The sequence below is a fragment of the Staurois parvus genome, unplaced genomic scaffold (genome assembly GCF_062004578.1).
Source record: "Staurois parvus isolate SC_StPar_1 unplaced genomic scaffold, SC_StPar_1.0 ptg000293l, whole genome shotgun sequence".
In the NCBI taxonomy this organism is placed as follows: domain Eukaryota; kingdom Metazoa; phylum Chordata; class Amphibia; order Anura; family Ranidae; genus Staurois; species Staurois parvus.
The window spans coordinates 2,368,791-2,391,678 of record NW_028318089.1 but is presented as its reverse complement, the minus strand read 5'-3'; the positions used below and the strand labels follow the sequence as shown (position 1 = coordinate 2,391,678).

Genomic DNA, 22,888 nt, shown 5'->3' with positions numbered 1-22,888 from the left:
TATATATATATAATATGCTGCATCTTTATCTTTTTCTGTAAATACATTTATTACACCATTTTGACCTTTTTAGTAATCTTATTTTCTGAAAAGTGTTGAACTGTTTCTAAAGCTCTTTAATGCAAACTAAGAATCCCTGTCTCTGAAGAGCACTACTGTGTGTTTTTAAACCTCTATATACCTCTGCCTGCGGTGACAGTGGTATACAGACGATTATTCAAACATCATAGTGTTATTGCTAATATTGCCGAGTTTCCTCCTTCTTTGTACAAAAAGGTGGTGGTGGCAGTGTGAAGGGTTAATTGCGTAATTAACCTGACCCAGTAACAATCGCTGCCAGGCTGCTGGTGCATCGATTGTGGTCCAGTGAGCTGGAAAATCTTTGTGCAGGGTGCAGCTGAGCGTGGCATTGTTACGCAAGTGACAGCTCGGTTTTAATTTGGCTAGTCCTTCGGTCACGAGTTGGTGAGAAGGGCTGGGGTCTGACGCCGTGATCGTCACAGGGGTCATTTGGGGGATCTCTGTACTGTTCTGACATTTTTGGGCCTCAAGAAATTAGATTGGCCATCAGAACTTCAGGATTTATCAATGTTCAGATATATCCCATAGTTTGTAAACTCTATAACTTTCCTACAGACTAAATAATACAGATTTGGGTTATTTTCACCAAAGAAATGTAGTAGAATACATCTCGGCCTAAATTTATGAAGAACAATTATTTATTTGAAAACTTTTATAACAGAAACAAAGAAAAATGTGGGTTTTTTCAAAATTTTCGGTCTTTTTTTGTTAATTTAGCAAAAAATAACCCCAGTGGTGATTAAATAACACCAAAAGAAAGCTCTAGTTGTGTGAAGAAAATGATAACATTTTAGTTTGGGTACAATGTTGTATGACCGCGCAATTGTCATTCAGAGTGTGAGAGCGCTGAAACCTGAAAATTGGCCTGGGCAGAAAGGGGTAAAAGTGCCCGATATGGAAGAGGTTAAAATGGTTAATAAATAATTAAACCGTTTTTTACTGTGTGAGAGGGAGGGAAGGAGAGGGGACCTTGCAGAGGGTGAAGTGTCTCTGAACAGAGGTTTGGTCCACTTCCATCACTTCTCCTCATAACTTGTGTGTGGAGGGGGCGGGGCCGGGCGGACCCCCATTGGTGGAGTGGAAGCCTCTCATTACCATGTGTATGTAATGTGTTGTAGTAGAGCCGAGCCCCGGTGAGGAGAGGACTGTCCCTGAGGTGGAGGGGCGGGCTCTGCTCTTCTATCGGCACATACGCCGCTCTCCGCACTTCGTCTACTGTACCGACCGGCTCTCCGGACCACTCACAGCAATGCGGAGCTCCCGCTGGATCCGAGTCCTGTGCCTGCTCACTGCGCTGGCCATGTCCGCTCTCTTCTATGGACAGTACTACACATCGCTGGTGACCTCCGAGAGGTAAGAGATGGGGGGAGGGACAGGGGGGACCGACCGCACTCCGTACAACTCCTACCAAGGGGTGATGGGGAACTGTACTACTCCGTACAACTCCTACCCGGGGGGGTGATGGGGAACTGTACTACTCCGTACAACTCCTACCCGGGGGGGTGATGGGGAACTGTACTACTCCGTACAACTCCTACCCGGGGGGTGATGGGGAACTGTACTACTCCGTACAACTCCTACCGGGGGGGGGGTGATGGGGAACTGTACAACTCCGTACAACTCCTACCCGGGGGGGTGATGGGGAACTGTACTACTCCGTACAACTCCTACCCGGGGGGGTGATGGGGAACTGTACTACTCCTTACAACTCCGATCATGTACTGAACTGCCGTGTACACGAACCGTACTTCATCATCAGTGCATCGCCAAACTCTGTACACTCCTAGCATGGATGGACTTTACTCCGTGTACTACTGTACTCTACATACTCCGTGTATTACTGTACTCTACATACTCCGTGTATTACTGTACTCCATGTACTCCGTGTATTACTGTACTCTACATACTCCGTGTATTACTGTACTCTATATACTCCGCGTATTACTGTACTCCATGTACTCCGTGTATTACTGTACTCTACATACTCCGTGTACTACTGTACTCCATGTACTCCGTGTATTACTGTACTCTATATACTCCGTGTATTACTGTACTCTACATACCCCGTTTATTACTATACTCTACATACCCCGTTTATTACTGTACTCTACACACTCCGTGTATTAGTGTACTCTGTATAGTCCATGTATTACTGTTCTCTATCTACTCCGTGTACTATTGTACTCTATATATTCCGTGTATTACTGTACTCTATCTACTCCGTGTATTACTGTGCTCTATCTACTCCGTGTACTATTGTACTCTATATATTCCGTGTATTACTGTATATACTCCGTGTATTACTGTGCTCCGTGTCTTGCTGTACTCTATATACTCTGTGTATTATTGTACTTTATGTACTCCGTGTACTATTGTACTCTATGTACTTTGTGTATTAGGGCTCGTTCACACTTGGCTGTTTTACCAATGCTTGCCAAACGCCCCTATAGCGTTTGGCAAGCGTTGGTCCGGCGTTTGCGGAGTGTTTTTTAACGCTCGGCAAACGCTCGGCAAACGCCGCATGCACGGTTTAGTGGCGGTTGCTAGGCGTTTGGCGAGCGTTAATAACGCCCCACAAACGCCTATAATACAGTTTGAGTGGTGTTACCGCTCCGCAAACGCCCCGCAACCGCGTCGCAACCGCACCGCAAACGCCGGCCGGGCGTTTGCGGAGCAGCACCATAGAGGAGAATGGGAGGCTTCAAAGCCTCCTGACTCGACCAGAGGCGTCCGTTTTGCCGCGACGCAACACGACGCGATGCAAACGCTCCCGTTAGAACAGCACCATGTGCTGTAATGTGCAGAATTGGCAGAGGCGTTTGGGAAGCGGTAAAAACGCTTCCCAAACGCCTCTCTGCCGCCTGCACACAACGCTAGTATGAACGTAGCCTTACTGTACTCTATGTACTCCGTGTATTACTGTTCTCTATATACTCCTGTATTACTGTATTCTATATACTCTGTGTACTATTGTACTCTATATACTTTGTGTATTACTGTTCTCTATATATTCCGTGTATTACTGTACTCTATATACTCCGTGTATTATTGTACTCGGTGTATTACTGTACAATATATACGCCGTGTATTACTGTACTCTATATATTACTATACTCTATATACTCCATATATTATTATACTCTATATATTATTATACTCTATATTATTGTCACTTCATCATCTCCTTGTATATATATCACTTTTAGCAGTTTCTTACACTTCAACTTTTATATAATACTTTTATCCCCATTCATATATATATATATATATATAGCTTTTTTTCTCAGAGAATAGGTGCAGGTACTCCCCCTTTCTGAGTCACCCCTTGTCTTTTCCCCCTACCCACCTCGGAGCACTGTCCTTGGTTCCACCCCTCACCAACCTCTGAGCACCGTCCCTTGTTCCACCCCTTACCCACCTCTGAGCACCGTCCCTTGTTCCACCCCTTACCCACCTCCGAGCACAGTACCATGGTTCCATGCTTTACCCACCTCTGAGCACCGTCCCTTGTTCCACCCCTTACCCACCTCTGAGCACCGTCCCTTGTTCCACCCCTTACCCACCTCCGAGCACCGTCCCTTGTTCCACCCCTTACCCACCTCCGAGCACCGTCCCTTGTTCCACCCCTTACCCACCTCCGAGCACCGTCCCTTGTTCCACCCCTTACCCACCTCCGAGCACAGTACCATGGTTCCATGCTTTACCCACCTCTGAGCACCGTCCCTTGTTCCACCCCTTACCCACCTCTGAGCACCGTCCCTTGTTCCACCCCTTACCCACCTCCGAGCACCGTCCCTTGTTCCACCCCTTACCCACCTCCGAGCACAGTACCATGGTTCCATGCTTTACCCACCTCTGAGCACCGTCCCTTGTTCCACCCCTTACCCACCTCCGAGCACCGTCCCTTGTTCCACCCCTTACCCACCTCTGAGCACCGTCCCTTGTTCCACCCCTTACCCACCTCTCAGCACCGTCCCTTGTTCCACCCCTTACCCACCTCCGAGCACCGTCCCTTGTTCCACCCCTTACCCACCTCTGAGCACAGTACCATGGTTCCATGCTTTAGCCACCTCTCAGCACCGTCCCTTGGTTCCACCCCTTACCCACCTCTGAGCACCGTCCCTTGTTCCACCCCTTACCCACCTCCGAGCACCGTCCCTTGTTCCACCCCTTACCCACCTGCGAGCACCGTCCCTTGTTCCACCCCTTACCCACCTCTGAGCACAGTACCATGGTTCCATGCTTTACCCACCTCTGAGCACCATCCCTTGTTCCACCCCTTACCCACCTCTGAGCACCATCCCTTGTTCCACCCCTTACCCACCTCCGAGCACCGTCCCTTGTTCCACCCCTTACCCACCTCCGAGCACAGTACCATGGTTCCATGCTTTAGCCACCTCTCAGCACCGTTCCTTGGTTCCACCCCTACCCACATCCCAGTACAGTGCTCCATTTGCAGAATACAGAACCAAGTATCATTTGAGGTGCAAAGTAATTTGTATGACGTGGTAATGATAACAAGAAAAGAGGTAAAATAGATCCCCTGCAGCCAGCAACAATAGATCCCCTAATATCAATGTAGACCTCCCCAGCAACAAAAGACTCCCCCACAACAAAAATCCCACCCAGTGACAATGGAGACCCCCGCAGCCATCAACAGTAGACCCTCCAGCACACCCTAGCACCCCTTGCCACTACATATGTAAGGCACTGAAGGTACTGGAGCTGCATTCCCCTGTGTTCCTGAAAAACAAAAAGTGTGCGTGCGTGTGTGCATGCGTGTGTGCGTCTGTCCCTATCTATCACTTTCTTACACTTCAACTTTTATATATCACTTTTATCCCCATTCAACTATTATACATCACTTTATCATGATTCTACTATTATATATATATATATCACGTTCACGTGTTTTCTTTATTATATATCACTTTGTTACAATTCAACTAATTATTATGTATCAACTTTTATCACCATTCTACTATCATATAGTATTTTGATTCTGCTAATATATATGTCTTCATCATAATTCCTTTATAATGTATCACTTTATCACCATTCTACTATTTATGTATAACTTTATCATGAACACACACACACTTATTATGTATATCACTTTGTCACCATTCTGCTATTTTATATGTATATCACTTTATCATGATACTACTGTTACAGTATATACTGTGTCTCCTTAAAATTCCTCTATTATATATAACTTTATTATAATTCTACTGATATATATCAGGGAGTGAAGAGAGTTTGGTTCCAACATGCTCTGATCATTACCATGGCCAGACATATTGTTTTTATTCTGATCAATGTTATTTTAACATGTTTCTAATAAATTACATTTTAAGATGTACTGTATATGTGTGTATAAGCAGAATGCCTGAAAAGTCCCATCTAAGCATAAAAATGTATACTTACAGATTTAGCCCTGGTTCACACCAGTGAGATTTGTCATGAGACCTGACAGTTCAAAATCACATGCCAAGCCACACCCCATTTGTGGCAATGGAATTGTTCAAATCGGTGAACTCAAGTCTCAGTGACTTTGAATGAAAATCCTGTACTATTTCTGTGCGACTTCATTGTAACTTGCTTTGATATCTGTTAAATGAAGTTGCACAGAATGTCAGCAAGCTGCAGTGAAATTGCACTGAATGGTCGGCTTTGAAGTTGCGCTGAGTAGCACAGCTTCAAAGCCGCATCAGTGTGAATAGGGCTAATAAATGACATTTAACAGATTTATATGTGCGTATAAGCAGAATGACTGAAAAGTCCCATGTAAACATAGAAAAGTATATTTAAAGATTCAGGGATGTTGGCATTCATAATTTGAGGTGTGACCACCTACTATTGTTTTTCTGTTATGTGTTCCTTTATCACTATTTTAGTATTGTATATCACTTTATTGCAATTACGTTATTATATATTTATATCACTTTATTACAATTACGTTATATATATATATATATACCACTTTATTACAATTACGTTATTATATATATATATCACTTTATTACAATTACGTTATTATATATATATATCACTTTATTACAATTACGTTATTATATATATATATCACTTTATTACAATTACGTTATTATATATATATATCACTTTTTTACAATTACGTTATTTTATATATATATATATATCACTTTATTACAATTACGTCATATATATATATATCACTTTATTACAATTACGTTATTATATATATATATCACTTTTTTACAATTACGTTATTATATATATATATATCACTTTGTTACAATTACGTTATTATATATATATATCACTTTTTTACAATTACGTTATTTTATATATATATATATATATATATATATCTCACTTTATTACAATTACGTTATTATATATATATATATCACTTTGTTACAATTACGTTATTATATATATATCATTTTATTACAATTCCACTATTATACAGTATATCTCTTTATCATAATTCTTCTATAATATATAACTTTATTATAATTCTACAAATTTATATCACATTTTCAGTAATATACATCACTTTATTACAATTCAACTATTATATACTGTATATATCACCACTCTATGTTTATATATCACATTTTTGCTATCATATATAATTTTACTGATACGTATCACTGCAGACATATGCCATAAATTTTCTGCAATGCTTAACATATATACTATACATTCACATCAGCCCCTGCCCTTAAGCAGCTTACATTTCAAGGTCCCTGACTCACATTAGGACCAGTTTAGACAGGAGCCACTTAACCTACCAGCATGTTTTTGAAGTGGGGAAAGACACCCACACAGGCAGAGGGAGAACATGCAAACTCCAGGCAGCTAGTGCTGTGATTGGGATTCAAACCAACAACCCTAGTGCTGCTAGGCAGAAGTGCTAACCACTTAGCCACAGTGCTGCCTATAAATAGCACTCTATCACAATTTTAGTATTATGTATCAATTTTTCATGATTCTGCTGTTATATCGTATATCTCTTTACCATAATTCCATTTGTTTATCTAATTCTGTATCTGTGTCTCAGTTTTTTCTGTGTATCCCATTAACAAGATTATACTTCCTTATCCTAAACCTGGGTACACATGGTTTGTTTTCTTTCCATTCAACCAGCAGGCTGAGAAAAAAAACAGTTTCTGGCATCCACATAAAGGTAATGCAGGAATCTCTCCTGATGTGCTATTGTATTCTGACAGGAGGACTCCTCCGCTGTCAGATATACTGATTACAGCTGCAGCCAATTGGCTGCAAACCGCTGATTGAAGGAGGTTTTCCAGCAGGACTGTTCAGCAGAAGCCAATCCAACAATCGGCTTCTGTCGAACCGGGAGGGCTACACACAGATCACAACTTGGACCATCCCTGCTGAACCAGCTGACTTTGGATCTGTGTGTACCCAGCTTTACCTATCCGCTTATCACATTTAAACTTCCTAAAACTATTGTCATGTAAGAACGCAAATTAAAAAGTTTACATACAAATGAAAATGCTAAGTGAACAAGAGACTGAGGCTCCATGCACACTAGAGTTTTTTTAAGCTCCTAGAAGCTTTGATTAGCATTCTCTTTTCTGCTCCCAGAAGCTAAATAGTGTCCATATGTGGCCATGCGTCCATGCACACTACTTTAGACTGTTATCATTTTGTGAGCTTCAGCGTCTAGGAGCAGAGAAAAAATGTTTTTGTAAAGTTTTTTGGAGCGTTTTTTAGGCAGAAAAAAACAATAAACGCTACTAAACTGCTCCTAAAGCTTTTTTCTAGCTTTTTAATTGTTTTTCCTCTACATGTACTGTAAAAACACAAATAAAACGTTAAATGCTACTAAATTCTTCAGAACAATACAGAAACGCTATTAAAACAGTACTAAAATCGCTATTACCAGCGTTTTTTTTTTCCATCATTTTTTGAGTTTAAACAAAAATGCTAGTGTGCAAGGAGCCTGAAGGAGGGTTCCCAACAAATAAATAAACAAATGTTGTTTAATTTTTTTTCACACAGAACAGGAATTAATGAATGAAAGCTAGAATAGTAGCTTTCTTCTATTTATATAGCACTGATAGTTTACACCAGTGCCTGCTCTCATGGTGCTTACAGTGTAAAATACATGCATTCTTACATAAACGGTATTAGAGCCAATTAACCTACCAGCATATCTTTAGAGTGTAGGAGGAAACTACATGCAAAGAGAACATGGAAACTCCATGCAGGTAGTCCTAACTTAAGAACTGTACTGGGGTCTGCAGCATTGCAGGGCAGAAGTGCTAACCACTAAGCCACTGTCAATATACAGTGAATATACAGTATAGTAAGCACCATTCTTTCAGTTTTGCAGAATCCTCGAAAAAACAGAACACAGCCACAATCTCCCTGTGTAATCCGCAGGAGTGAGCTATCACATTGATTGTCCTGTCCTGCACAGTACAGGAGGCAGCCAGGTGATGCAGAGGCAGCATGTTACCCAGTACGTGTGTCTATGCTAACACTGCTGCAGCTCATCTCTTCTCTTATCACAATTTCACATCCTTATCTATCCCTTTATTGCAATTCCTTCCTCAGGTATCACCTTATCACAATGTCACTTCCTTACCTATCTCCTTATCACAATGTCACTTCCTTACCTATCTCCTTATCACAATGTCACTTCCTTACCTATCTCCTTATCACAATGCCACTTCCTTACCTATCTCCTTATCACAATTCCACTTCTTTACCTATCTCTTTATCACAATTCCACTTCTTTACCTATTTCTTTATCACAATTCCACTTCTTTACCTATCTCTTTATCATAATTCCACTTCTTTACCTATCTCTTTATCACTATTCTACTTCTTTACCTATCTCTTTATCACAATTCTACTTCTTTACTTTTCTCCTTATCACAATTCCACTTATTTATCTATCTCTTTATCACAATTCTACTTCTTTACTTTTCTCTTTATCACAATTCTACTTCTTTACTTATCTCCTTATCACAATTCTACTTCTTTACTTATCTCCTTATCACAATGCCACTTCTTTACCTATCTCCTTATCACAATGCCACTTCCTTACCTATCTCCTTATCACAATTCCACTTCTTTACCTATCTCCTTATCACAATTCCACTTCTTTACCTTTCTCCTTATCACAATTCCACTTCTTTACCTATCTCTTTATCACAATTCCACTTCTTTACCTATCTCTTTATCACAATTCCACTTCTTTACCTATCTCTTTATCACAATTCCCCTTCTTTACCTATCTCTTTATCACTATTCTACTTCTTTACCTATCTCCTTATCACAATTCTACTTCTTTACCTATCTCCTTATCACAATTCCACTTCTTTACCTATCTCTTTATCACAATTCCACTTCTTTACCTATCTCCTTATCACAATTCCACTTCTTTACCTATCTCTTTATCACAATTCCCCTTCTTTACTTATCTCCTTATCACAATTCTACTTCTTTACTTTTCTCCTTATCACAATTCTACTTCTTTACTTATCTCCTTATCACAATTCTACTTCTTTACTTATCTCCTTATCACAATGCCACTTCCTTACCTATCTCCTTATCACAATTCTACTTCTTTACCTATCTCCTTATCACAATGCCACTTCCTTACCTATCTCCTTATCACAATTCCACTTCTTTACCTATCTCCTTATCACAATTCCACTTCTTTACCTTTCTCCTTATCACAATTCCACTTCTTTACCTATCTCTTTATCACAATTCCCCTTCTTTACATATCTCCTTATCACAATTCTACTTCTTTACCTATCTCTTTATCACAATTCCACTTCTTTACCTATCTCCTTATCACAATTCCACTTCTTTACCTATCTCTTTATCACAATTCCCCTTCTTTACCTATCTCTTTATCACTATTCTACTTCTTTACCTATCTCCTTATCACAATTCTACTTCTTTACTTATCTCCTTATCACAATTCCACTTCTTTACCTATCTCTTTATCACAATTCCACTTCTTTACCTATCGCCTTATCACAATTCCACTTCTTTACCTATCTCTTTATCACAATTCCCCTTCTTTACTTATCTCCTTATCACAATTCTACTTCTTTACCTATCTCTTTATCACAATTCCCCTTCTTTACTTATCTCCTTATCACAATTCTACTTTTTACCTATCTCCTTATCACAATTCTACTTTTTACCTATCTCCTTATCACAATTCCACTTCTTTACTTTTCTCCTTATCACAATTCTACTCCTTTACTTATCTCCTTATCACAATTCCACTTCTTTACTTATCTCCTGATCACAATTCTACTTCTTTACTTATCTCCTTATCACAATTCTACTTCTTTACCTATCTCTTTATCACAATTCCCCTTCTTTACTTATCTCCTTATCACAATTCTACTTTTTACCTATCTCCTTATCACAATTCTACTTTTTACCTATCTCCTTATCACAATTCCACTTCTTTACTTTTCTCCTTATCACAATTCTACTCCTTTACTTATCTCCTTATCACAATTCCACTTCTTTACTTATCTCCTGATCACAATTCTACTTCTTTACTTATCTCCTTATCACAATTCTACTTCTTTACTTTTCTCTTTATCACAATTCCACTTCTTTACTTTTCTCCTTATCACAATTCCACTTCTTTACTTATCTCCTGATCACAATTCTACTTCTTTACTTATCTCCTTATCACAATTCTACTTCTTTACTTTTCTCTTTATCACAATTCCACTTCTTTACTTATCTCCTTATCACAATTCCACTTCTTTACTTATCTCCTGATCACAATTCTACTTCTTTACTTATCTCCTTATCACAATTTTTATCACAATTCCACTTCTTTACCTATCTCTTTATCACATTTCCACTTCTTTACCTATCTCCTTATCAAAATTCAACTTCCTTACTTATCTCTTGATCACAATTCCTCTTTTTTTCTTATCTCTCTACCACAATTCTGCTTCTTTACTTATCTGTCTATCACAATCTCACTTCTTTAGCTATCTCTTTATCAAAATCCCACTTCCTTACCTATCTCTTTATTACATTTGCACTTTTTTACTTATCTCTTCATCACATTTCCACTTCCTTATGTATTTCTTTATCACATTTCCACTTTTTGTTTTACTTATCACTTTACCACAGTTCCACTTCCTTGCCGTTCCCTTAATTGCTTCATTGTCTTGCTTTTCCCATTTGTTGAGAGAGTATTGTAAGAATTGACAAAGTTGAACAGCTTTACCTTGTCCAAATAAAGCCTGGTACACACTAGCAGGTTTTTTGTTTTCATTCATCCCAGCGGGCTGAACGAATAAAAACTGCCGAGCTCAGGAGGAGCCGCTGTACTAACAATCCGATGTTAGGACAGCGATCTCCCTCGCTGAGCTATTGTGTTCTGATAGGGGGATGGCACTACCGGCCTCGCCAGAACATACTAGTCAGTATTTTCGGTCATGCCCCTTCGACAGGAGTTGGCCTCTGTCAGATCGGCCGCCGTACATGACGTTCCTCAATGCATTCTACTGGTAACACTCTCCCACACCTTCAAAAGCAAGCTTGCTGTGGAAAGGAGACATGGGATTCTCCATTTCATGGTGGTTCTCAAACATAATTTAAGTACAATTCAAAAAAGGAAAACACATTTCTTGTTGGCTAATGGACTATGAGTATGCTTGTTGTGTGTACAGATTACATCCTCTGCTAAAGATCATCACTATTTTTTTTTTCTATAGCATTTTTTTTCTCTGGGACTCAAAGTACTTTATCTGCTGTTTGGGGCAGATGATAAGGCAGCAATCTCAGGGGCACTCAGTAAAGCTTCTTACTAGGGTCATTTTAGATACTGTAGGTCGGGGGGGGGTCAAACTGGTGGCCCTCCAGCTGTTGCAAAGCTACAAGTCCCATCATGCCTCTTCCTTTGGGTGTCATGCTTGTAACTGTCAATCTTGCAATGCCTCATGGGACTTTGGCACAGCTGGAGGGCCACCAATTTGACACCCGTGCTGTAGGTTATATCAGCATGTTTGAGTGTGGAAAGAAAGAGTATTACCATGCAGACACAGGGAGAAATGCAGTTAGTCCTGATCAGAACTGGAACTGAAGGCCCTTGTGCTGCAAGGCAAAGTGCTGTCCACTAAAACACGTTTTTCATGTTTTCTGATGATCATGGATGAGCAGCTCTTGTTGGATGATTCTGCAAGCTATCAGAATTTATTAGTTTTACATTTTCAGTTTTGGATAAAGGGAATAAAGGTTAGAAAAGACATTCTCAGTGGGAAGACATTCTCAATGAGAATTCACCTTCCATGGTACCTGCCTAGTTCAGGGCCAGTGCCACTTGGCAGAGATGGCTGCATGACACCAAGGATATTTTTAGCTGTCTGTAAGGGTGGCATTTTGAATGCCCCTGTAAGGAACATTCTTCCCACTGACCACCAATGTAAGAGGGCATTCTTCCCACTGACCACCAATGTAAGAGGGCATTCTTCCCACCCACCACCAATGTAAGAGGGCATTCTTCCCACTCACCACCAATGTAAGAGGGCATTCTTCCCACTGACCACCAATGTAAGAGGGCATTCTTCCCACCCACCACCAGCGTAAGTGGCATTTGTCCATTGACCTCCTGATGAATTAATTCCCCTGAAAATGATTCCAAGGATTCTTCTGGAGTAATAAGGTTGTGTTGTTATTATTATTATTATACAGGATTTATATAGCGCCAACAGTTTGCGCAGCACTTTACGATATAAGGGAGACAGTACAATTACAATACATTTCAGTACAGAAGGAATAGGAGGGCCCTGCTCCTGGAGCTTACAATCTAAAGGAAGGGGGAGGTGATACAAAAGGTGATAGCTGCAGGGGATGATCTGGCGGAGGTGATTCAAGTGGAGTTCTTAGGTGGAGGTGGGGTAGGCTTCCTTGAATACGTGAGTTTTCAAAGATCGCTAAAAACAGACAGGGTGGGGGCTGACCGGACATACTGTGGTAGGGAGTTCCAGAGGACGGGGAGGCTCTGGAGAAGTCCTTGAGGCGAGTGTGGGAGGAGGTGATGAGGGAGCTAGAGAGGAAGATATCTTGGGAGGAGCAGAATGGGCTATTTTGGCGGAATCTGCGGATGAGGTTGGCAGTGTAGCTAGGGGCAGTGTTGTGGATGGCTTTGTAAGCTGTGGTTAGTATTCTGAATTTTATACGTGTTAGAGTGTCTAACTTTTTATTTGGTGTCTATCAGGAAGATTTCCCTTCCCTTGCTGTGAAAGAGACAAAGCAAACATGAGTAAAAGCCCCTCCCAAACAGCTGTGATCAGAACAGGTGTCCATTGGCAGATGCAAAGTATCACCAGCAAACCACTTGTAGAAACACAATAAATAGGACGTTTGTCTGCCACCAAAAATGTTTCAGGTGCAAAACTTTTCTGTTTGGTGGCAAATAAATATCCGGTTTATTGTTTTACTACATGTGGTGTGTTGGTGATACTTAGTATTTTTGAACTGTTATACTGATGGTGCCAGTTGTCATTTCACACAAACTCTCTATGATGCTTAGCTGTAAGGAGTACACTGGACCTTATGGACATACGGACCCATTGAAAGATTTCCCCTTAATTGGGTTTCTCAGCAGTTTCTTTACTGGTCATTGGGACACACAGTCATAGAGACACAAATTTCTCCAACAAAGACACTGATTTCTCCAGCAGAAACACAGACAGCAATAAAAGTGATCACTTCTCTTTTCTTACTGTTTTTGAATGGAGACTTTCAGCAGTCTCTACATGGATGGCAAACAAAAGCAAGTGTTTCAGAGTGACCAAAATGTATTTTTCTGAACAAAAATGGCCATTTATTTCACTGGTTTGGGTTCTTAAAATAGTTCCTCTGCTCATGCTAAAAACAAATAGGCCCCATTAACATCTGAGTGTTTTGTAGTGCGACGCTTTAAGCTCTAAGATGCTCAGGGAGAAAAAAAAAAAAATCAGTGCATTCCTATGGTAGTGGTTCTCCACTCCAAAACACCTGAAGCTCAGAAAAGTTTTGGAATTACTTTTGTAGCTCAATCTGGACAGATTGGTGCATTTTTGGTATGTTTTCCCATAGAAATGTATTGAAACGCTCAAGTTTTATGTGTGTTTTTTGCACATGTTGTCAGACGTTAAGACGTCATTTCCAGGAACCGTGTGTGCGTTAGTTCTGGTCAACAGATCTCATTGACCGGCATCTCACGGAGGCTGTTGGAACCCACAGGGATTTACAGTGATTTCTGGCAGTGGTGACACTTCGTTTTTTTCTATCTACCTCCCGTTGGCCACGGGATTAGGGTCATCCATCGGTGGATGCTGTCCGGCACTGTCAGGTTCAGAACATCCATGTCTGTAAGCAGCCTCCTCTCTGGAAGTTTTTAATTATGATCAAGTTGCTTGGTCCTAATAATTGTTGCATATGTCATTAATCTCTTGGGCTCTGTTTATGATACTCCTGCACTTGGAACGGCGCTCCTTGCTGATCTTTGTAGTACTTTTCCATTTAGTTTTCATCTGGTATCTGTGAGCTTCCTTCCCTGTGGTGTTAAGCAATAGTATTCTAGGGCAGGGGTGGGCAACTGTGGCCCTCCAGCTGTTGGTGAACTACAAGTCCCATCATGCCTCTGCCTTTGGGAGTCATGCTTGTAACTGAGTTTTGCAATGCCTCTTGGGACTTGTAGTTCTACAACAGCTGGAGGGCCACAGTTGCTAACCCCTGTTCTAGGGACATCTGTTTGAGTGCCCAGTTGCTCTGTTTTCTCAAAAGAATACATCACTATCTTTCTACGCTTTTGGGAAATGATCAACATCCAGCAGTTTTTTTGATCTACCATCTTATTGGTTAAAACTTGTATGATACAGATATCCTTACTAGAGTGTGACAAACTGATGACTAGTAATAATACCTCCCGACTCCCCCCCCCCCCCCCTTCATGTTCAGGTTTTTTAAGTTATACATTTTTGTTTTTTTCCAGAACTGATTTTCCTGAGGGTCATATAGAATGGACCTCTTGTCCCAGCAATGGCTCGTCCCCTGCTGATCAATGTAGGACAGTTTTTAGCAGATTAATGTCTTTGTTACATCTACGGCTCCATCAGACAAGTGTATTCCAGTACAGCATAGCAGCAAGATTATGTTTCAGCTCTATTAGGCATGGTACATGGTTACACAGTAATTATATAGCAGTACCGTATATTGAATAGCTACAGTACAATACTAGTAGGATTTGCTAATCAGTAGCACATTTGTGTTCAAGGTATATCAAAGATATGATAACATTGGCTCAGTCATTTTCAGCCTGTTGACTATTGTTGCATGTGAACCTTAGCATGTCAAATGTTAGTTCGTGCAAAGTATTGATACACTTTGGAACACTGCACAGTGTGTAAAGAGTTTATTCACAATGGAAAGGATGATGTGACACAAACTATGCCTAGCTGAAACTTTTTGGCTGTCAGAATACAATAGCACAGTGGGAGAGATCGCTTGTGTTAATGCAGCTATCTGTCATTTTTTTTTTTTCCCTCAACCCGCTGGTTGAATGAAAAAAAAAAAGATGTATGTGTATACCCTGCTTAACTGCTCTGCTTTATTCCATAAATACTTACCTCTCACCAATCCTGCACTGTCCCAGCTGTAGCACCACTCCTCTCTCTTCCTCGGTTTGCATGAGACTCTGAGAGCAAAGGGAGCCGAAGTCTGCTGCTGCTGTCAGACATCGGTGAGGAGGGAGCAGTGGGCCTGTCTTGCTGGCGCTGTGTGTGTCTGAGGACGCACACAGCACAGCTCAGGAGCACTTGCAGACAGATCCTCCCCTAGCAGCTGTCTTGCTTTGGGAGCACTCGGAGGAAGAAGGAGAGGACAGTCCCTGTGGGGGACTGCCAAAAAAGGAGATAGGTGAAGACTCTGTGCAATATCGTTGCACAGAACAGGTAAATATAATCCCCTTTAAGGTAAAAAATAACATTAATATCACTTTAATGTCTATAGGCACCCTACGCTGATCTCACATTGTCCCAATCATTCCCTCCAGTCTGTAATTTCATTTCTACCTGCAGAAACAAGCCACAACTCAATTGAATCCCCCCTAGGATGAATATGTGGGGCATGGAAAGCATTGTATGTATATAGTTCAGTCAATCAGTCCTTGTAATCCCTTCCGATCTGCTTTGCTCTTGTAAAGCCTCCTGCAGCTATCGTAACAAAACCCCAGGACAGATTTTGATCATCATTACCCAGCAACAATAACCAAGGTGATGTTTTCTTCACCCTTGTCTCAAAGCTACTACTAATATTGACACTTCAGCCTCTCTACTACCTGGATTCTAATTTCACAGCTTAGTATTCATGAGCAATGCATCTACAGCAGCAATTCATTGTAAAGAAGGCAGATCTCAGACCACATTGAGGATGAACAATATCACCAGTGCAACTGCTGGCGTTTTGCACCGTCAAATCCTCCCAGAGATCTAGTATTGGTTACACTGTGCATTTACTATATACAGTGAGGAACAGAAGTATTTGAACACCCTGCGATTTTGCAAGTTCTCCCACTTAGAAATCATGGAGGGGTCTGAAATTCACATCGTAGGTGCATTCCCACTCTGAGAGACAGAATTTTTTTTAAAAGATTCAGGCAATCACATTGTATGATTTTTAAAGAATGTATTTGTCTTGCATTGCTGAACATAAGTATTTGAACACCTAAGAAACAGCAAGAATTCTGGCTCTCAAAGACCTGTTACTGTGCCTTTAAAAAGTCCACCTCTACTCCACTCATTAATCTAACTTAGTAGCACCTGTCTGAGCTCTTTAAAGACACCTGTCCACCCCACAGTCAGTCGGACGCCAACTACTACCATGGGCAAGACCAAAGAGCTGTCAAAAGACACCAGAGACAAAATTGTGGACCTCCACAAGGCTGGAAAGGGCTACGGAGCAATTGCCAAACAGCTTGGTGAAAATAAATCAACTGTTGAAGCAATTGTTAGAAAATGGAAGAGGCTAAAGACGGCTGTCAGTCTCCTTCAGACTGGGGCTCCATGCAAAATCTCACCTCATGGGGTATCACTGATGATAAGAAAGGTGAGGAATCAGCCCAGAACTACAAGGGAGGAGCTGGTCAATGACATGAAGAGAGCTGGGACCAGAGTTTCAAAGGTCACTGTCAGTAGAACACTACGCCGTCATGGTTTCAAATCATGCATTGCACGGAAGGTTCCCCTGGTCAAGTCATCACATGCCCAGGCCCATCCGAAGTTTGCCAGTGACCATCTGGATGATCCAGAGGAGGCATGGGAGAAAGTCATGTGGTCAGATGAGACCAAAGTAGAACTTTTTGGTCTAAATTTCACTCGTGTTTGGAGGAAAAAGGATGAGTTGCATCCCAAGAACATCATCCCTACTGTGAAGCAAGGGGGTGGTAACATTATGCTTTGGGGGTGCTTTTCTGTGAAGGGGACAGGACGACTGCACTGTATTAAGGAGAGGATGAATGGGGCCATTTATTGTGAGATTTTGAGCAACAACCTCCTTCCCTCAGTCAGAGCTTTGAAGATGGGTCGTGGCTGGGTCTTCCAACATGACAACGACCCGAAGCACACAGCCAGGATAACCAAGGAGTGGCTCTGTAAGAAGCATATCAAGGTTCTGGAGTGGCCTAGCCAGTCTCCAGACCTAAATCCAAAAGAACATCTTTGGAGGGAGCTGAAACTCTGTGTTGCTCAGCGACAGCCCCGAAACCTGACAGATCTGTGTGGAGGAGTGGGCCAAAATCCCTGTTGCAGTGTGTGCAAACCTGGTCAAGAACTACAGGAAACATTTGACCTCTGTAATTGCAAACAAAGGCTTCTGTACCAAATATTAACACTGATTTTCTCAGGTGTTCCAATACTTATGTTCAGCAGTGCAAGACAAATACATTCTTTAAAATCATACAATGTGATTTCCTGAATTTTTTTTTAAATTCTGTCTCTCAGAGTGGGAATGCACCTACAATGTGAATTTCAGACCCCTCCATGATTTCTAAGTGGGAGAACTTGCAAAATCGCAGGGTGTTCAAATACTTCTGTTCCTCACTGTATGTTTAGGCTATCTTGATTTGATTATGTACAATGAATAAATACTATTACAGAATCAAGCTTTCATAGTACTGCTTTATCATCGCCGTGTTTGTGCTGTAAATAAACAGATGCCCCTGGCACTGAGTTGCTGGCAGAATGGCACCTAAAATGTCATTGATCTGCATCTAAGACCCCATTCACACCTGAGCAATTTTTTGCGTGTTTCTTATTATTTCGAATGGTGCCCTTTCCCACTTGAGCGTGGGGAAAAGTAAGTGATGTTTTTTTTTCAGTCAGAATCTCACATTTTTGGCAACATAGACTTCATTTGGAGTTCGTAAAAATGCACAACATTTTTTTTGGCACATTTTTAGCACCTAACAACCAATATTTTCCTGCTAGCAACCTCTAGCCTGTGAACTAAATAGAGGATTCAGGAGTGGATGAATCCTGGATGCACAGGCTTTCATCTGCCTTGCAAGGACCCACAGAGACCTCTACAGCCCCAATTATGTCCAATTCAAGAATCATTGCAAGAGGCAGAGGCAGGAAGAAATAGACATAGGCATATTAGACATGGCTCAGGAGGTCCCATATTAGTAGACACCACAACATTGCAAATAAAAATCAGGAGCAGATACAAGGATGACAACCACATATGGTGTCACAGATGACACTGCTCTTTGCTGGCCAAAACAAAAACATACACATAGAAAGAACATGTTTGCATGTGAAAAAAAATTGCGTTAAATTTTCCTAAATTGCTCATGGTCAATAGGAGCCAAGGCTGCTTACACACTTTATTGGAGGTTGGATGTACAGAAAAGATGTAAACAATTGTATAGGGTTGTAGATAAGGTAAGCTCAGATGCTTATGAGGGTACTGGGTAGGAGATTTGCATATTGGCTGGATAGCAGATAAAGGTGTTACCTAGTTAGATATTGAAGCTTCCAGTTTTTATCTATATACTACATTGGGTCTGGATTTCTGTCAAATAAAATGATAGTTTAACCAGTTGCCCTCTGCCCTATAGCATAAGTACTGCTGCAGGGAGCCAGGACTACGCAAAATTACACACATATATATGACTTGCATTTCCAGGTAGGGGACCTGCGCGCATGTGCCGCCCTACCCATGCCGCTATTGGCAGAGATGTCAATGACCGGGTCCCAGCCAGAGATTCTCGTCCAGCACTCTGCACAGCAGAGAGATACAAAACAGCATGTCTCCCTAGTAAAACACAACACACAATAAAACGCACACAGTACAACACACACAGTACACAGTAAAACACACGCAGCACACAGTATAACACACAAAGCACACAGTAAAACGCACACAGTACAACACAAGCAGCACACAGTACAACACACACAGCACACAGTAAAACGCATGCAGTACAACACACACAGTGCACAGTTAACCCTTTGATCGCCCCAGATGTTAACCCCTTCCTGCCCAGTGTCAGTGTTTTTATTAGCACTGATCACTGTATTAGTGTCACTGGGGATGTCATTGGCAGTTAGTCAGTTCCCCCCAGTGTCAGAATGCCCGCCGCAGTCCCACTATAAGTCGCTGATCTCCACCATTACTAGTATAATAAAAATTAAAATTCCAGTATATATACCGCAATTTGCAGACGCTATAACTTTCACGTAAAACAATTCATTTACATGTATTGGGATTTTTTTTAGCAAAGACATGTAGCAGAATACATTTTGGCCTAAATTTATGAAGAAATTTGATTTTTTTTTTTTATTGGATATGTTTTATAGCAAAAAGTAAAAAATATTGGGGTTTTTTGTTTTCGAAATTGTTGGTCTTTTTTGTTTATAGTGCAAAAAATAAAAAACGCAGAGGTGATCAAATACCACCAAAAGAAAGCTCTATTTGTGGGAAAAAAATGACATAAATCTCATTTATGTACAGCATTGCATGACCACACAATTGTCAATTAAAGTAACACAGCACTGTATCGCAAAAAAATGGCCTGGTCAGGAAGGGGGTAAATCCTCTGGAGGGCAAGTGGTTAAATACAGCCGATTTTAATATGTAAAACCAAATTTTTTTTGTATTAGATTGAAGAAGGATTAGAAGCTCTGCTAAGTTTTTATTACTGTGTCCCTACTGGGGATATTAACTCTCACAATGTGTCCTGTGACCACTGCCACCAGTAAAGATGAAGAGAAATTGAAAATCTTATAGCTGTCACCAGAACAAGAGGTGGGGGTAAATTTTCCATTAGGGATTTATTTTCCAATCATAACTGTCCAAGAAGGGAATTCCCCCCACTTTCTAAAGATATTGAGGCTAATTTAATAAGGTAGTTGAAAACTCTATGCAAGATTTAGCTTCTTTGCTGCCAGTGCTGTTTTTGCATTTTTTGCACGCATCTTTAAAAAATTATTTTAGGCCTAAAGATTGCCTAAACTTCCAAACCATTATATATTTTCTGAAAACAGACACCCTAGAGAATAAAATAGTAGTAGTTGTAACTTTTTATGTCACACAATATTACTGCAAAGGTGTAGGAAATGCAAAATTTCAGTTACAAATACACAAATGTTAATTTTAGGGCACACAAACACAAGAAAAAAATTTTTTTGGTAAAATATAAAATATGAGGTTGTACCAAGTAAACAGATACCCAACATGTCAAACCTTAAATTTGCTGCGCCGGTGAATTGGCGACAAACTTTTGTACCCTATATTTTACATAGGCAGCACTTTAAAAGCCCCATATAGGTCATCAGTTTGGTGTTACGGAGGAGATCTGGTGCTAGAAATATCGCTCATTCCAGGGTGCATAGCTATATGTGTGTATCACAATCAACGTTTTCATGAGTAGATGCCCTGACGTGTTCATTTATGTTCATATGTGGAGGTGGGGGGGGGGTCTCAAAAAATTTTGGGAGGGATTTTGTGTTCTTGACTGTAACATTAATTTTTACAATAAAACATTTTTGTTTTTACTCTTTTTACTTTGTTTTTACTTTATTTTTCATCATATAGGGCACAAAAAGGTCCCCTATGTCATGATTGTTTTTGGTTACAGGTTCTCTTTAATGAGACTCTGGATGTCTCCCTTGTGCTCCACTGAATCTAATGCAGTATGATCTGCTGATCTATTGGCCAGGGACACTGACATGGGGACCTGGAAGTGACATTTTACACAGTGCTTTTGCGTCAGCAACAAGGAAGGGAGGAAAGTGGATGTGTGTGCACTCTGCTCCCTTCCTCTACACGGTGGCACCCACTGTCCCAAGCCCACAGATGGGCAAGCGGAGCACGGGATACCTGCTGGGGGCGCGTGGGGGAAGGGGGCTGCACAATACCAGGGGTGTGTGAAAACAATCGGGCAGCAGCGCAGCCTCCAGAATGTTTCCATCTGACAGGCAGGAGTCTGCTTGTCAGATGTACGCACAATCCTGGTTGCTGCAGCCACCGGGAGTGTATGTAAAACCTCAGCGCTGTCAGGTCCATACAATGTATGGACTTGGCAGCGAAAGGGTTAAACTTAATTTAGACTTAAATTCTTTAATCGTGAATGTCTGTGCACATGACTGGGTATTCAAAGTGAGCTTACAGGTACAGTTTATTGTGAAAAAATTCTGAACTCATTTAGTACTCATTCACATGGTCTTACAAGAATATACAGCTTACAAAGGAGCATGATTTCAGATTTCAGCACTTGGGTGTCAATGACAGGCTGACAGATGCCATGGCTGAATGCATTTATCTGCAGATACAAGTGGTTACATGGTTACAGGGACAGATAAGAGACCAAGATGCAGACAGTTTGCATCTAGAGTGTCTCAGCCATCCTTGTACAGACGTAAACATTTAGATGTGTGTACAGCTGTGGCATTTGTCAGCCTGTCACTGACTGGTACAGGCAGCTGCCTGTGGCTGTACACAAACACCTGGAACTCCCAGGTGAAGATATCACACTCCTTTGCATGCTTTACAGCACTCTGCAGCCATGTGAACTAGGCGCAGGTGAATCAACCTCTTGCTCTCGCTTCTTGTTACATCTGTAGGACAGGAAGTTCAGGGAAATCTCCCAGACAGGACACAGACAGCAAAACATAAACTGAACTGCTTTAGGAGTTCATAAAGCGGAACTCTAGGATTTACACTTATGCTTAAACATCCTGTCCTGTGCAAAATTAATTTTTTTTGCACCCTATTGGGTATTCTTTGCAAATTGAGTTTTGAACTAGTTTCACCCTATTCACTAAGCTAAGTGAAAATTCCCTTGGCAAAATGAACTGACCCTTGTTCTTCGAGAAATCAACCCCATGCACTTTAAGGCTCAGCACTCACGTGTTGCAGGGTTCTGAGTTTGAAGCTCATCATGTACAGTCTCAACACAGAATTTGTGTCTGTATGTAGTTTGTGGCTGTAATTGCATGCGTTTCTTCCCCAAAATAACCTCTAGTAGATTAACTGACAGTTGACTAAACTGTATGTGTATACATTTATGAATGTGATAAAGGATCAGAATGTACTCCGTAATGTACTGTGAGTCAATGCTACATAAATATGATGAATTAGAGTCATGTCAGTAGAACATGCTGAGCAGCTCACTAACTAGTCCCTCTTTTGCAGACAAACAAACGAAGCACAAGACTGGCTGGAGCGTCAGAAAAACAAGTTGCCTCAAGATACAGTTCTAAAACCTGCTTGGGAACTTACTAGGTATGTCATGCTATCCTTCCCT

General features: G+C 41.0%; 1 protein-coding gene across 1 annotated transcript in view; it reads left to right on the top strand.

Moving 5' to 3' along the window:
• The first annotated feature begins 1,197 nt into the window (after positions 1–1,197).
• ST6GALNAC2 (ST6 N-acetylgalactosaminide alpha-2,6-sialyltransferase 2) overlaps positions 1,198–22,888 on the top strand; it is a 103,135-nt gene continuing 81,444 nt past the window's right edge. The window contains exons 1-2 of the mRNA XM_089682660.1: positions 1,198–1,434; positions 22,777–22,866. Of these exons, the coding sequence (XP_089538786.1) occupies positions 1,331–1,434; positions 22,777–22,866 (194 nt within the window). The 5' untranslated portion in view covers positions 1,198–1,330. The remainder of the gene's footprint in view (positions 1,435–22,776; positions 22,867–22,888) is intronic.